Below are 17,091 nucleotides of genomic sequence, written 5' to 3'. Positions count from 1 at the left end.
CTTTATAACCTTTGCTTGAAAAGTATTATGTAATATAATCGTATACAATTCTCATCACTATGATAGTCATTTACAATTCCTGGAGGGTTTGTTGTTGCCTAAAAATGTGATTTTTCATGAGACTTTCCTCCCACCACCTTTAAAAAAACGCAGGTCAATAGCACATAGTCAGTTTTGGCTGGCCAGCAACATTGTCAAAACCTCACACCCCCACGCCTGCCTGTGAGAATCTCTCTCTGCATGTGCTGCCTTGTAACAAGTTTTGTAATGTGGAGAGAATAAAGTGAACCCCCGCAGAGCACCTTTGGTCATCCTCTGAGAATCAAATCCTGAGGAAACACACACACACACACACACACATCTAACTAAAATGAAAGGAGTATCTCTCTGTCTGTCTGTCTGTCTGTCTGTCTGTCTGTCTGTCTGTCTGTCTGTCTGTCCTGCAGTTTTCTTGACAACCGTTCATCCAATTGACTTCACACTTGGTGGGTGTATTGCTGAGGATGGAAGTGCAGTGTTGAGTGCGAGCTCTTGAGATTTACGGGACGTATTTATTAGTAGTGCACTACTACCGCAGAAGCACACACAGGTGTAGTGTACTGAGAGGGGACCCCTATTAACTGCATGCTGGGTACAGCTCGCTACAGGACATTCAAGAACAGATAAAGAAAGAGTGACCGGAGATGATGGAAGGAGTCCCTGTCTCTCTGTATGCATGTATGTCCAACGGCAGCGGCAGATGGCCTTCATGCCATACACCTCCACTGGCGTCCAAAATTATTAACAGGGCAAAGATTTTATAGCTATGTTAATGGCTCTGTGAGGCTGTGATCAGTCACAGTGGTGCTTTAGGCTAAATGCTAACGCCAGCATGCTAACATGCTCACAATGACAACGCTAACATGTTGACGTTTTCCAGGTATAATGCTTACCGTAAATGAACAAGACTTTACATGATCATTTTACTTTTTGTACCAATGTGTCATTACCAATTCCTGACTTTTTTGTTCTTGTTCTTTTTTCTAATCTGTTTTGGGGAAAACTAACATCCTCTTAGGGAATAAACTACACTTTAATTAATTGTTGGTTCACTTTCTTCAGCAGAATTGCTGTTAATAATAAAAAGATAAAATAACACCAGCTTTATCTTTTTAACATGTTGATTCTGAATGCGTATGAAGAGTCATGAGTTACAATTCATCCTTTGTGTTGCTTTTAAAGTCTGCAGCATTTCAGCAGATAACTTCATTCGGTCTTTGGGTTTGGCTAACAGTCTTTTCCTTGAATCCAGAGATGTTTCGTTGGCCTACTCTGAAAGATTTTGGCCCAGGTCATTCACCAATTACTGCTCAAGTGTTTTATGAGGGGTGATTGGGAGGATAGGACTGCAGACTTTTGTGCAGCACAAAGGGAACTCGTGTTTTATGTTGGGAAGAGGTTGGGGGGAAAATCCGTTGGATTTGTGGGTGCAATGGATGGCCACTCACCCGTGACAAACTTCTGTACAAAAAGCTATTCCGTCTACCCGCCTGAAGAATATCTCCGAGAACAATGTGCTGTATAAATGCTGAGTGCTGACGTAAAGAAAGGCTAAACTAAAGGAGTTACGAACATCTTAAATCCATTAGTGTCAGTTGATAAGGTCATGGCACTTTTGTAATGAAAAGACAGGGTTTGAGGGGGTGGGGGAGTAAGGCGCTTTATGGATGAAGGGCACTTACCAGTCCGTCACAGTTGTTAATGGCAACCGCAGCCCCAGGGACGTCTGTGATGTCACCGATAAAGGTGCAGTCTGTCTTTAGCAGCTCACGATGCAGTATCCTCTCTGTCCCGCTGGTGGGTTCAGTCTGGTTGACGCCTGTACTGGCATCTTCAGCGCTGTCGCTGACGTTCCCAAAGCCTTGGACCTCATCGTGCCACTCCACCATCGCACCTGGAGCCACCAACCTGTTGTTTGGGCGCAGACGAAGGTGAAACTCCTTCCCAAAGGCGGAGATGTTGAAGAAAAGTTTCTGTTCGGATTCACCAGAAGAAAACACCTCCCTCTTGACGCGCTGCTTGTGAGTGGCAGAGAGCAGGTGTGATAGGTAGTGTCCATGAGAGTCGGTGCTGAAGGGAGTGACGAGGCCGTATTCCTTCAGCCGGCTCCTCAGCTGGTCTGTAAAATAACATAATAACAATGAGACCTTTTTTTTTCAAGGCAACAGGAAGTAGAAAAATTAAGAACACACTACTGAATGTTTCTAAAATAAGTGCAATAACTTTTTCAATGTCTTTTTCAGTCAAAATTTTCATGTGATGTTAAGAGAATATAATGAAGTCTCTTATATCTGTGGCTCCATGCTCCACGTGGCCATTATTTTTGAGTGGATCTAACTAGGGTTGCAACTAAAAAAAGTTTGAAAAAACAAAAATACCCATCACAAGTTTCCAGAGTCAGAGCTAACGTCTTTAAATTGCTTGTTTAGTCTGACCAACAGTCCAAAACCCAATGATATTCAAATTAAAATTATATACAGTAAAACAGAGAAAATCAGCAAATCCTCACATTTGAGAAGCTGGACCCATGGAATGTTTGGTATTTTTGCCTAACTAAATTACTAATGATGAAGTTTCTATCAACTGATTTATTAATCGACAAATAGTTTCAGCACACGATCTAACATCAGGTCTTTACCGAGGCTTTAGGCCATGTTATTAGTATCAATATTACTATCATCCTTATCATCATGAAAGAACAAAAAAAGGGTAGGTGAGAGCCAGGTACAGGTGAGAAGATGAAATAGAAACCAGAAAGTCCCGTTTGAAGACTTAAAGATGCCAAGACACTAAACAAGCATTAATTCTCCTTTGAGGCAAGATTTGGATTAAACAAAGCTGCAAAGCTATCATGACAGCATTAGTTTGCTGCTCTGTCTCGATACTTTAAAGGTAAACCATAGAGTTAGCACCATGATACACACGTACACACTACAAGGTATTCGACCTGGAATTTGAGCTTGCATATATTCGATTGGCCAGTACAATGGACGTTGGACAGCACTTAGGCAAAAGTTAAGCCAGGACTGCCTGTTTTGCCTGACGAGCCTGTGTTTCTTTGCAATGGCACAATGTTGCCAATCCATTGGTCTTTGAAATGAATAGGGAGGCTGTGGTTTTTTTGGGCTATCATCGTTCTATACATGGCCTTGTTACAGATGGGCACGACCAGAATTTCATCAAGACTGATGCCAATGTCTCTTTTAAGCCATGATGCTTTTAGAACTACAGGCTGAAGCATTTCAGTTACAGAGCGTAGAGAATAAAAAAACCTCCTTTCCCGAAGTTCATGAGAAGCCATTACTGCCTTTAAAATGTCCAAAATAAATACCTAACACACAAAAATATGCATCCTATACTGGACGGTAATCAATATCATCTTGGCGTAGTGCATCATTTACCCTCAGGCCCTTGTTCATTGGCTAATTTGTGGTCAACTCAATTGTACAAGGAAATCTGTGGGCCTTGAAACACTCAGTTTAAAAGGAAATTTCCACCCAGGCTTGGTTTGCTTTTCTAAACGTGTGCAATGGCAGACACATTCAAAAATCTTGCGTTGGTTTTGGTTGGAAAAAATGTAACATGAATATCGAAACCTTGTAATTATCTTGTAGGTTTTGACTACAAGACATTCAAACAGGTGTCAATGGTGAAACTCAAATTACACGTCTGAGGAAATAACATGCTTTATAAATCTTACTGTAGTGTGCACACTCAGGACAAATGTAATGTAAAACGCAGTCTTTTGAGAAAAAAAAACATGCAGATATCATACAGCCAATTTGATGATGATTCTGATAAAATTACACACATTGAGCTGTGAGGGTTTACACAGATAAGGAAACTTTTAGCACTTTTGTCATAACTCCACAACCAAAGCAAACTGCAGGCACTTTTTTACAGGGAAAATACCTCACATATACATCCTGTTAACTTTACTCTTCTGCAAACATGAATGACACAGAGTTGGTTGTTTGATACTGATATGTGAAATGGTTGTGCAACATGTGTAGGACTGATGTAAGTTTAGACAGAGTATTACACATTTCCCCACGGTTTGCTTTCTGTAGTAAAGCTGGTGTGACAAATCTTTAAGGGATGAAAAAGCTATAGGGTCAAAGAGGAGCCAAGAATTAGCTCTGTTCATTAGTGAGTATTTGAAGAGCAGGGTTTCACTGCTTAATCCTCAGGAGGCCCGGGTCTAATCTCAAGAGCCATTTCTCCTACTTACATAGAAGAAAAAGAGCAGATCTCTGTACGCTCTACTACTTTATTCAGACCTACAAATATTTATGACAAAATAAGCAAAAATCAAGATTTCAGAAATAACATCTTTAGTTATCATTTATTTAAATTATAATCCTTAAGATTTTCATGAAATCAAACCCCATTTAGATACTATTTACGGTCAGCATTTTTTATGCAATAGCCAATGAATGCATTCACATTTACTAATTATCTCTCTATTTAGTAGTTTTTAACGGCAGTGGTGGAGTCCGCCATTCCCACACTGATTCAGATTGCAAACCTAAGCACGAGGGATTCACAGGAAAGCGATGCATGCATGAAATCCAGCGCAATTTTATGTCACCAGTAACAGCTTAATAATTTCATGTTCGATCTCCTAAGTTACGTCCTACAGCTACTGATTCACATCAACTGGCAAAACACCAGTTGACTGGTGGATTTTATTGTGAAGCAGCCACAGGAAAAGCAATGTGTCACTGTGGTTAGTGCAGCAACAAAAATGCATCTACAAAACGAGGCAACGAGTCTAGGCCAACCCTAGCAAATGAAATGGGATTGGAGCAAATTTAGAGAAAATGTTCTGCCTCGAATGAATTTTCAGTGCTGTTGATTTAAGTATTGAGGGTATTCTTCTTAGAGACTGACATTTAAAGGAACATTTACTTTGAATAGACCCTAAAGACTTGCTCTTGAGGGAATATAAAGATCTACTGAACTGAGCTGGAAATATTGAACCATGGATTTGAATTCATATATTTTTTAAAAAGGAGAAAAAAGGCTTACTTTCTGGTGTTTTTCTGAAAAAAGCAGAAAAACACCAGTTGGAAGTTTTACAAAGTCACATTTTAACTGTGAATTGCTCACAGTTTTGAGTGAAATATGAAATACATTCAGTGAGTAGCAAGGCCAGACAGCACTTACAGTCTTCCCGTTAGATTATTCTAAAAGGTCATCCACTCCAAGGCCCATCCTTCATTGTGTCACCAAAAAAATAAAAAATATGATTTGGCACTTCAGTGCTGCAAAGTTAGTTCAGAATGCATTTACAGTACCTCTCATTTTCTCTGAGTCGATTCGAAGTGATGCATTCTGTCATTCTGTGAAAAGCCAAGGCTAGAAAAGTTTATGTGGAAGGTTTTTCACTTTCTCCATTGACTTCCATGGTTACAGAAGGTAATAAAACACCATCTAAAACCAATTGATACCAATATCATCCAACTATATAACACTGAAGCTACAATGTTAGAATGTTAGACAGTTTATTACAGCATAAACTGTTAAGAGTTTTTACCCTGAGAATAATTCAATGAAAGTACAGATTGAGTAGTTAGCAAATGGATTTGGCTTGTTTAATCCTAACATTTCAAACTGTTAGCACCTATAATGTACACATGTCAAACAGCAGTGAAAATGTTCAAAATAAAATACTGCATGTGCACACTGAAAGGAACATTTTCAATTTAAAATAAAATGGTATCTGGCTTTTGAGATGCTTAGGAGCCACACATCTCTACTTTCATGAGGTACCCAGTTCATTGTTGCAGCTTCAACACAGCACACCCTCAGAAGACACATTAGCATCAGATACAGATGACAGCAGTCAAATAGAGTCATATCTGTCTCCACAATGGTTATCAGTCCCGTAAGTTTGTTTGTTTGCGTGCTTATTTATATGAGAGATTTCTGTTGAATTTGGTGGAAAGCCATAGCCCAAGGCATATGTGATTAGTTTTTGGTGCAGACGGCGCCACCATGTGGTAATTTATAAAGCACATTAGCTCATGTCTCCTGAACTATGAGGTGTAGATACAAGCCTTGTTCCTAGATTCTTTGGTACAAGGCAAATCTTTAGGTAAAAGCACTGCCAATTCTCGCCTAAACAGATTCAGTGCCATTTAGAATTTTTGCTAAACAGTATATTCACCAGTCCTCCTACAAATTTCATACAGTCTTCACCTATTTTTAGCAGGCCCAAATTAGATCAACCATATCATTTTCCAGTATAAATCACCAAATTATTGTAGAGGTTGCCTATTTGACATAAATTGCTAAAACTCCTAAATACATTATACAATTGCAACCAAATGTTGATGATAGGTGCACACATCTAATCCAAGCAATCCTGCATTATTTGATGGAATTTCACCTATTGTCACAGACACGCCAGGCTCCACTACACCACACACACACCGCACTCCCTCACCCGAGTACTAATTCCCATCACCTGTCACCTATCACACACCTGCACCTAATCATCACTCCACTCCCCTATAAAACACAATCCCTCACCACAGTCAGTGTCCGGTCTCGTTTGGATTAAGGACAGAACGCTTTATCCTGCCCCCACTAAGCCACGGACTCACCTACGCTTCAGCAAATCACCTAACCGTCTCCAGAGCCTCGATCCCGGTTCCAGTCATCTCCAGTCGCCCGTGTGTCTCAACTCTCCTGTGTGTGTCTACTCAACCCCAGAGCTCCACTACTCCCAGTTAAAAGGACGGTAGCTTTATCATCTTCACCTTTTCATATTCCCTTGTGTGCAATAAACAATCTCAGTCTCCTCACGGTGTCTCCGGTCTGTTCTGTCCGTAACACCTATAGATGGTGCTACCTCATCAAGATAAATTTGAATAACCAAAGGCAAGTGGTCATTAGTCTGACTAACTATAAATTTGGCACAATTAATCCCTAATCCTATTTCAGGCCTAATATTACTGGACAGGATGTAATTTAATTGGATGATTGTCTATTCTGTATGTACTTTCATGCACATCTGGATCTGGAGATCTGTCTATATTTCTCTTCTTTCTTTTGTCTCGTTTTCTTGTCTTATCATTATTATTATTAAACGTAAGACTTAAAGGTCCAGTGTGTAGGATTTAGTGGCATCTAGTGGTGAAATTACAGTTTGCAACCATTTGAATACCGCTCAGCTCATCCTCCCTTTCCAAGCGTGAAGGAGAAACTACGGTGGCCACGAAACTCGCAAAAAACGTGAAAGGCCCTATCTAGAGCCAGTGTTTGGTTTGTCCATTCTGGGCTACTGTAGAAACATGCCGACCTCCGTGAAAGGGGACCCACTCACTCTGTAGATAAAAGCGGCTTATTCTGAGGTAATGAAAACACGATTCTTATTTTTAGGCGATTATACACGAATGAAAACATACGAGTATTATATTCCATTTCTGCCAATAGCTCCTCCTAAATGTTACACACTGGACCTTTCAGGTCTGAAAGAAAGTGAATTGCTTCATTAAATTGATTGATTAAAGGTATTTCTGGTTTCCACGACCTCCCCGTCCTCAACAAATGCCCATTCAGCCTTGTCAGACCACACTCAAAGTCTGTGGGCTTGTTTTGCAGAGCCAGTGTGCAGACAAAGAGCAAAGGTAAAAGTGGCGTCCCTTACTACAAGTACAGTCTACTTTCTGCTACTGTGAGTGGTAAAATTGGTCACTCTACCACTGCTGTGATGGATTTCTCCATCTGCATGATTGTTGAGATTGGTGCAAAACGGCAGTTCTCCAAAGCCGCTCTTGTTCTTTGATTGTGAGGGTCTCACATTTAATCCTGACATTTATTGTAGCAGTTTTAAAACGCTTGAACACCTTGTGTTTTCAAACCAGCAAAATATATACTGTATATTGTTGTCCACATCTGAACCCACAAATACAAATCATCAGTAGCTGTTTTAAAGTTCAGTTAATAAATGAATAGAGGGACTGAGGGATAGATTTTTTTTTTTCTATAAAGGCTGATGAATCTGTAGTATAAAGAAAGCACTTAGTGGGCACCATCAGAAAAGGGGGCATGAAAAACATTGTGTTCCCCCTTCCCCATGCATGTTCACAATCTGGTGATTCAAGATATTAACAAGTGACAAATTAAAAGGAAAAACCTGGATAACCTGACAGGAGAAACTTAAGTATGCACATGCTGCCATATAGAGAACGAAGCGCACCTGAATGGTTTCATGAGTACGAAAACGATGTGAATCAAATGCTATGGCCTTCACAGTCACCAGATCTCAACCCACTGGGATATTTTGAAGCGATATGTTACACAACTCTCCACCACCTCATCAAAACACCAAATGAGGGAATATCTTTTGGAAGAATGGTGTTCACCCCTCTAGTAGACTTCCGAAACTTGGAAAATCTATGCCAAGGAGCACTGCAACTGTTCTGGAAGCTTGCGGTGGCCCAACACCTTACTAAGACACTTAATGTTCCTTTAATTTGTCACCAGCCTTTATGGACACCTGTACGTCTTAAAGACCTGACACACCACGCTGACCTCAAAGAAGTAGCGGTGACAAGGAATGGCTGAACTTGAAAACTTGGGAACTTGACCACACCACAGAGACTTTAGCCGACGGGGAAAGACAAAACCAACAAACCAACCATGTTCACGCCACCATGAATATGATTGCACAGGCTCGTTATAAGCTTAAGGTGTCAGTATGCTTCCAACAACCTAGTTTGTACAATGTGTTACCTGACCACGTCTGAAGGCAAAAGTGTTTATAGCCGAAAGGTCAGGACAAAAAGCCTGCCGTCGTAGGGATGAATTGTATAAACGGGGATAACTGCGCACACTTTCAGACAGTCTCTCCTCAGGCATTCATGGTGTTGCACTCAATTGTTGGATGGAAGTAGTTGTGTGAAGCAAGAGAGCTTGAGATATATGTTCAACCCTGCATACTTTCACACCTCCGCACACCTGGCTGGCCGCTGCAAAGTGGCTGTAATTTTCAGATTGCCGGTGTTGGATGACAGGTGTGGGGGGGAGCTGGATATTAGATGCTATTCGATCATCTGACAAGCACTTCAGTTGTAGCATACTGATGCCTTTAGAGCCCTGACACACCCAGCTGCCCTCAAAGAACTAGCGCCGACTATGACTGAGTGATGCATCACCTCAACTTTAAAGCTTGTGAACTTAAACAAACCACAAAGACTTTAGCGACCAGCTGACCGCTGGGGTGGATGAAGGTGCGAGGAGAAAACTAATCTGTGTTTTAATCCTAAAAAAAGTTTCAAATCCGCCTACTTTCACACTTCTACATACCTGGCCAATCGCTGCATAAAACAGGCATGAGTACTGGATTATCTGACACCAATTCCACAGCCGAAAGGCGGTTTCAGACGCTGTTAGACGACCTGACAAGCACTTTGCGTGAAGAATACTTAAGTTGCAACTTAACCAGTAATACGTAAGTTCTCATGCCAAAATATGCCATTAAAATCTGTTCATGACTTGTATGACAGGTCTGTACTCTTCGTGAACTTTAGAGAAAACTCTAAATGTGAGAACACTTTTGAATGCAACAAGTTCTCGTAAATCACTTAGGAACAAAATATGTTCGTACAAGTGGCTCTTGCACGAGGCCCACAGACTTTAACTTGAGGAAGAAGAAAAGTGAGAGGTGAAAATTTAAGAGAAACCACACTTAATGGGTGAAATAACTGCTTTAAAAGGCTGATAATGGCCAAGAAGAGCCAACAGTGGCAAACTACAGGCAAAGGGTGACCACAAACGCCCACCGCGGTCCAACTGGCAGCTGTCATCTTGCTGTGTGAGGACCCTTGAGGTGTTCAGAAGATAACGGAGGGTGTAAAAGGATCCTACGTGGACACTGTTGCAGCTCACTTGTTTCTTAACCTCAGAATGGATAACAGATGTGCAGGATTTAGTGGAATTTTCTTTCCGTATAACAAAGCCCTTGAAGCAGTTCGCTCATGTAATATAGTAAGTGTGTGTGTGTGTGTGTGTGTGTGTGTGTGTGTGGGGGAAGCGGAGGGTACAGGAGTTGGTGTATTACAGAGCTCCTCGCACACCAACTCCCCTCCCACTTTGATCTCAGTGTACCAATGTTGTTCTCCTGAGTTTGTATCAGTGTCTGGAGGCACATTGCTTCAGTTTTCTAACAACTTACATTTAATTATTAACACAAACATTTAAAACAGGACTTACCCTCTCTATCTACTTCACCAGCCTGTAAGAGGGAAACAAAAAAGCCCGTTAAATGCGGTACAAGCCAGAAGGAAATCATAATGTGAGCGTCTGAGATGTCCAGCAGCAGCCACACTACCGCCCTGCAGCAGTTTACTGGAGGCTGAGCTGCTTGTAAAGATTTAACAAAAATGCCTCTATTTTACATGTCTTATGTAACAGGCTAAACTTGTGCGTGTGTAGCAACATGTATTTCACAGAGGAAGCAGTGTGCGCATTCACAGAGCCAAATGTGAAAGTTGTGAGCCACTTGAAAACCTGTTGCTGTGTCGGCCCACTTTTTTTTCCGCTTTAAAGCTGAATTTATTTAATATTACCGGGGTTTCAGTTTGAGGGGCAATATTGCGCAAAACACTTTGAGAGTAAAGCGATACAGACACTTACCTTGTCAGCTGAAGTCAATACAAATCCTACAAGTAGTAGCGCTAGTGACAGGACAGCCATCACGAGTCTTAAATGATAAAGAAAAGCTTTATCCCAACGTAAAAAAATTAAAATAAAAGGGGGGAAAAAGCTCTACGCAAACGTGACCCGGCTCATTCAGGAGTTATCAAAGTGGATGTGCAGACTGCCTCTGTTTTAGTTAAAAAAAGACCAACAAAAAAAAAAACACACATAAAGTAGTTAAAGTTTCATTAAAACAGGAGTGAGGCGAGTTGCGACACTTTTGTCAGTCAGTGTTTTTTCTGTTGACTGAGTTTCTAGAAAGTTTTGGTGGAGTTAGTAGGACATCCCCTCTGCCGCTGGCCGGACAGAGCTGCAGTGTGAAGCTCTTGCAACCTGGCACTTGGCTCCCCTGGCTAATAAACGGCAAGACCAGCCCTGCGTGACGTCACGCTGGCCTTTCTTCGAGCCTGAACACATGGAGGGACAAGAGGAGGAGGATGAGGAGGAGGAAGACCACCCCTTCCCTAACCTCATCCCAGGACAGGACAGGATGAGACACAAGGCTCAACATTAATGATAAATATATGGTAACTTCATTTTAACCCTCCCCCACACATATAGCATTTAAGTGCAATTACTCAAGATAGATAGATAGATAGATAGATAGATAGATAGATAGATAGATAGATAGATAGATAGGCTACTTTATTTAGACCCAGGAGGAAATTCTCATGTTACAGAGAATGTAATTGCAGGTCCAGTTAGAGTCCAGTAGGACCTCAGCAGCCTCCTGGTCCACTGATGTCCACACTGCACAGAGTGGGGATGAGTGAAAAAGTCTGATGGCCACCGGCAGGAAGGATTTCCTGTGCCGCTCTGTGGAACACCTTGGAGGTATGAGTCTTTGATACGTGGTTCTCACAGGACAGCGACGCTACAAACATATGATGTTCTTATAGACCAGGATGCATTGCTGTAGAAGAAAACTACCCAGCAGTACATAAAGTAGTTAAAAGTAGCTCAACCTTAAACATCTACAGCAGTAAAATGCAACATACACATTAATACGGCAGTAATATTAATCCAAAAACATCATATATAACAGTACAACACTGACAGGAACCATTTTACTGCACAATGAGTACTTTTACTTTTGATACTTGAGTAAATTCTGCTGATAATACTATACTTTTACTTAAGTAAGGCTTTAAGTAACTGATCCAGAGGTCTGGGACCAGACTTTAGCTGCTGGTTGATGCCTGATACCTTCCATTGTTAAAAAAGAGAAAAAAAAGAGTTGGGTCAGAGAGCAGGGGGACAATACCACAATGAAAAATAAAAATAAAATAACCCTGAACTGACATTTTTGAAGAGAAGAGGAACAGAGAAGAGGGGTTGAAACACATTTCTAATCTAGACTGCGCTGACTCCCACTCTGACCAATACAGCTCTTACACATTGCCAAACTTTTTTGTGACCCCTTATCACGGGTTATTTCCTTAAATTAGCTTTGAGATTTGAGATTAGCTGTGAGCAGTTCAACCGAAGAACGATTTTTATTTCTCAGAGTGTTTCATTTGATGGATTTTTAGAGGCCTGAAGGCAGGAAAGAATTCAATATTTAACTGGTAAAAATGAAAAAAAAAAGAAAAGAAATAAAAGTCATAAAAAATAAACAGAATTTTGTGAAACATCTTTTTTTTCTTATTTCTTTAATAATCTTGGTGAGGTCCTGACCCATATGTTGGAAACTGCCGTGGTGCGTGTTAATACTGATTGAAGTGCTACTAGCAATAATAATTATAACGCCTACCCTTCCTCATCTGAACACATGGTGGGACAGGAGAACAAGGAGAGGCACCCAATTTCTACAACCCAAACTGATAAGGAAAAGTGAACAAATACTGGTAATTATAAGGCAATGCATTATAAAATATACATGAATCTCTATTAAATCAAGCAGTTATATACTAATAATAACTCAAATAGCTTTAAATTTTGGAAGAAATTTCAGAAGTTGCTTTCGTTTTATAATCGATGCTTTTTACAGTTGAATATTTCTCTCTTCTGCTACATTTCTCATGTATCTGACTGTAAGTCGTGAAATATTCCAACAACTGAATACATTACACATGAACCATTTGTGAGCGCAGCAGAGTTCCTCTCTCAGCAGACCGAAAAGCTCAAGAGGGCGAGAGCTGCATGCAAAATCAGGTTGGGGGGGGCCTAGCAATCATTTACAATAATATGAACTGTAGTCTGCCTCATTACTGACTGCAAATCATATGCTTCTGACTCTCTCTGTCTCTGTCTTCTTCCAGGGTTCTCGCTAAGGTAGAAATGCCATTACGTCAGATTTAAGAAAGGTCCAGTGTGGCGTTTGAATATTAATACAGAAACTCAGCATGAGCAAATAGGGACACCTCCGGCCAGATCAGCAGAGAGATCTGTGAAACTTTGGGAGAATAAATTATTGTAAATGTCTCCATTGAATGTCGACTGAACAAGCAGACAAATGGCTCGGGCCCACACTTTCTGAATACATTTCTAAATACTGATGGATTCTCATGAACAGGGCATGCTAATTAAACACCTCTAACCTGCAAACGTGATTTCCCAGCAGCAGGTACCTACTGAGAGGAAGTATTCAGATCTAAAAACACTCTACTACAATTATAAGTCCTGCATTCAAATCCTACCTAAGTGAAAGTGCGTAAGTATAATCTGAAATGCACTTAAAGTTTCAAAAGTAAAACTACTGGTTCTGCAGAAAGTTGGCCCCTGTGACTGACATATTATTATTATTATTACACCATTAGATTGTTACTGATGCATCAGTGTTTATTTAGCACTGGACCTTTGTCCATATTTATATACAGATAGGTAGTTTAGTCCAATCTAGGGGTCAGGGCCCCCTCCAGAGGGTCCCACTATAAATTTGATCATGAGATGATTAATTAGGTGGTAAAGAGGAAAAACAAAGTTCTGCTACATAAATCTGTATTCATTTTTTTCAATAATCTTTGCTTTGTTGTGAAATATTGGATACTTTGATTTCTTTGGGCCTCAAACTGTTATTTAAATGAAACCATATGAGTTTTCATTTGAAGTTTAGAGGGGAAATGTCTCCTGTAAAACACTTCAAGCTGGTTCAACTGAAACACGTAAGTTTCCCGGCTGCCCTGAGACAAGTTCATTGAACTTAAGAAAACAAGTTCGATAAACTTGATATTAGTTGGATCAACAACTGTTGTGTCAGCCATTTTGTAGCAGAATTAGTAGAAAGACAACGTGCGAGGCTGCCTCCAGTGACCGCGTTAAATTAAAAGTATATGAGGGTTGGAACTGACCTCGATACTTCATTGTGGTTCTCGTTGTTTTCATTATTATACCGTAACTTAGTTTAACATGTTAAAAACACCCAGCATGTTTCTATCGTGTATGTAGAGGGGTCTTTGGAGAGTTTCTAACCCTCAATCAGTGAGTCTGCAAATATGCTGATCATGTTTCTTTAGAAAATGTATTGAATGAGTTGAGTGAACTCATCATTTCAAGTCAAAAGTCAGAACAAGTCAGGTTTCTAAGTTTTGAAGTGGTCTGAAAATAAAAACTAGAAATCTGACATTGAATTGACTTTAAATTTGTAAAACTTAAATATTTAGGTTAAGTTAATGACAAAAGATTGGTTGGTTCCACTACATTTCTGTGATGTTTTACAGCAGACATCTGAAATGTGACAAGGGGTCCAAACTTTTTTGGTGAGGGGTCACAAGCCAAAAAGGCTGGGAATCACTGGTTTTATCTTTAACAATGCATTGTGTTTTAAAAGCTTATCAAAGTAACTAGTAGCTATAGCGGTCAAAACAAATGTAGTGGAGCAGTATCGACCTTTCTGGAAGGCGTATTCAGAAATAATCCCAACGCTTCTTTCTGTAATGTTATCGAGGCGTTTACCACTTTGACCTCTGCACTTCATACTGTTGGCAGCTTGTGTCGATGCTTGATTCTGAAGTGAAGCTCAACTTTTTCCCACTCACTGTCAATAACTCGGGGGCACTAGCCCAAAATGTTGCAGCAGCTTTTCTACTTCCCGGACATACTTTTGCTGCATGACCTCCCCTCTAAAGAAATCTCTTTGATTTCTTAACATTGAGAGAAAGATTTTGTTGTAATTTGCTGACTTTGATGTTTTTGAACAAAAAAGCGCTTTTGTTCAACGGTCAGAGGCATTGCTCAAAGGCAGCAGCATAAATGAGGAGAATATAAAAGGAGATCAAACTAGTCTTACATCAGTCCTGCAGACAGACTGCCCGGATGATCGGGGCACCTTTTTACTCATATATGATTCATTTTTCAGTTTTAAAGCAAAAGAGCCAGACAAGACAAGAGAATCAAAATGATGTGATTTTTATCTTATAATCAGACCATTATACATCAGTCTTTCTGTTTGTTTCATGTCATTAACCAGAGCCTGTAAGCACTTCTACTGTTTACGAAGGTTCATTTCATGTCACACTGTGCGAGATGGATCAAATAAAATAAAAATCTTGGTTGCAATCTGTGTCAGACTATATGATGATCATTTTGAGTCTGATTGTGTGAATTGTAGCTCTACACTTTAAATAGAAAAAAAGAATACAAGTAGAGACTCATCAACAACTAGAGTCGCTCATTTGTTTTGAAAATGCAGCAAAACCAAAAGCAAACTTTAGCCTGTTTTAAAAAAAACTTTATTTAAAACTGTCACATACAGTGTCTCGTCAAGGGTATTCTGTCATTTCATGCTGTATTTTGATCAGTGTCCTGTTAAAGCATTTAGTTTTTTGTGGATTCTTTCCTTCTAAATCTAAATTGACAACCCTGTCTCCTAGAAAGTTTGTTTATATACAACTGATTTGCATCAGATGATGCGCTTTGAAGGAAACATAATGTCACCTGGATTACGTGTCTATTAACACAGGTCTCGTGACGATCTTGATTTCTCTTCACTGGCTCCTCATCAGGAGCATCAGAATTCAATTCAAGGTTCTTGTGATGACACATAGAGCCTTGCATGGTCAGGCACCTGCTTAATTAGAGATCTGCTGCAGCCCTACATTACCAGCAGGTCTCTAAGGTCCTCTGATCAGGGTCTGCTGGTTGTTCCTCGAGCTAAGCTTAAAACTAAAGGGGACCGTGCTTTTGAGGTTGCTCCTAAACTGTAGAACTCTCCCTTTGGATTTAAGATCTGCTGACACTATGGAGACCTTTAAAAAGCAGCGCAACACCCATTTGTTTGGACTTGCCTTTGTCTAATTTTTCTATTTGTTTCTATTTTATGGTGTTTTATGTCTACATGTATGTTGGTTGCCTTATTTCATTTGTGAAGCACTTTGTGACGTCTCTGCTCTTACAAAAGGTGCTACATAAATACAGTTACTTACTTTACTTACATAATGAGAAAATGTTGTTAAATGGCGTGTTTGGCAGGGGACACAAATGTTGATACTGACTGTATCAGTAAAATGTTCACTGAAGACGCATTTAATTCGTTTTCTGCCAAAATATCATTATCATGTCATATCAAAGCATTATTAAACCTTTTTAGGCACTCACAGCACTTGGTTAAGGTTAGGGAGTGATCACCATCTGGTGTCATACAGAAAAAGTCCGCAGTGACTTGAGAAACAACGTGTTTCACCAAAACCACGATCTTTCCCTAACCTTAACCAAAGTGCTTTTATTGCCACAGAAGGGACTCAGGAGGCAAACCCCGGACTCTGATGCCTGTGGTTTGCATCCGGGTCTTGAACTTTGTACGCTCTCCCTCCATTCCAACCCCCCAGTGGCTCCTGTACGGTACATAAATGTAGCACTCAAAAACGCGTCAACAGTCAACATAATCCAGGCAGAAATTACATTTGACAGCATTAGTCATTTCTGGGAGACAAGGTTGAAATTGAAGGTCTAATGATAGAAGGTTTTTGTATATTCTACAGACTGTAGTAAACAAAACTGACTTGATTTAGTTTGTCGAGGTGGATCATAGCAGCAGTCACATTGTGAGACTTTGGTCCTAAATTTCTGACACAGTCAGAATGTTGATGCAGGCTGAATCTGCCGACCTCGGTTTCTGATCGATAATAATAATATTACATATAACATCAAGATGCCAAAAAATCACACAGCATATAGAGGATTTTAAGTCACAAAAATGAAGACTTGAGACTTGACATGGACGTGACAGACTTACTCCCTGAAAATTTCAACATTCAAGTTAAACATGACCATTAACGCAGCTTCAAAAGGAAAATGTTCCGTGTCATTTTAATGATCAACACTCAGGCAGCTGACACACTTGCACCTTGATTTTCAGTGTGCTTATGAAGACTTGTGACTTGACTTGGATTTGCCTCTAACGGA

General features: G+C 40.2%; 1 protein-coding gene across 1 annotated transcript in view; it reads right to left on the bottom strand.

Moving 5' to 3' along the window:
- adamts3 (ADAM metallopeptidase with thrombospondin type 1 motif, 3) overlaps positions 1–11,088 on the bottom strand; it is a 136,540-nt gene extending 125,452 nt beyond the window's left edge. Inside the window, exons 1-3 of the mRNA XM_044195949.1 lie at positions 10,687–11,088; positions 10,264–10,285; positions 1,722–2,158 (exon numbers count right to left, since the gene is read on the bottom strand). Of these exons, the coding sequence (XP_044051884.1) occupies positions 1,722–2,158; positions 10,264–10,285; positions 10,687–10,746 (519 nt within the window). The 5' untranslated portion in view covers positions 10,747–11,088. The remainder of the gene's footprint in view (positions 1–1,721; positions 2,159–10,263; positions 10,286–10,686) is intronic.
- Between the last annotated feature and the right edge of the window lie 6,003 nt (positions 11,089–17,091).

Source organism: Siniperca chuatsi, linkage group LG5 (genome assembly GCF_020085105.1).
Source record: "Siniperca chuatsi isolate FFG_IHB_CAS linkage group LG5, ASM2008510v1, whole genome shotgun sequence".
NCBI classification, from domain to species: Eukaryota; Metazoa; Chordata; class Actinopteri; order Centrarchiformes; family Sinipercidae; genus Siniperca; species Siniperca chuatsi.
This window is presented reverse-complemented; position numbering and strand designations above follow the sequence as displayed.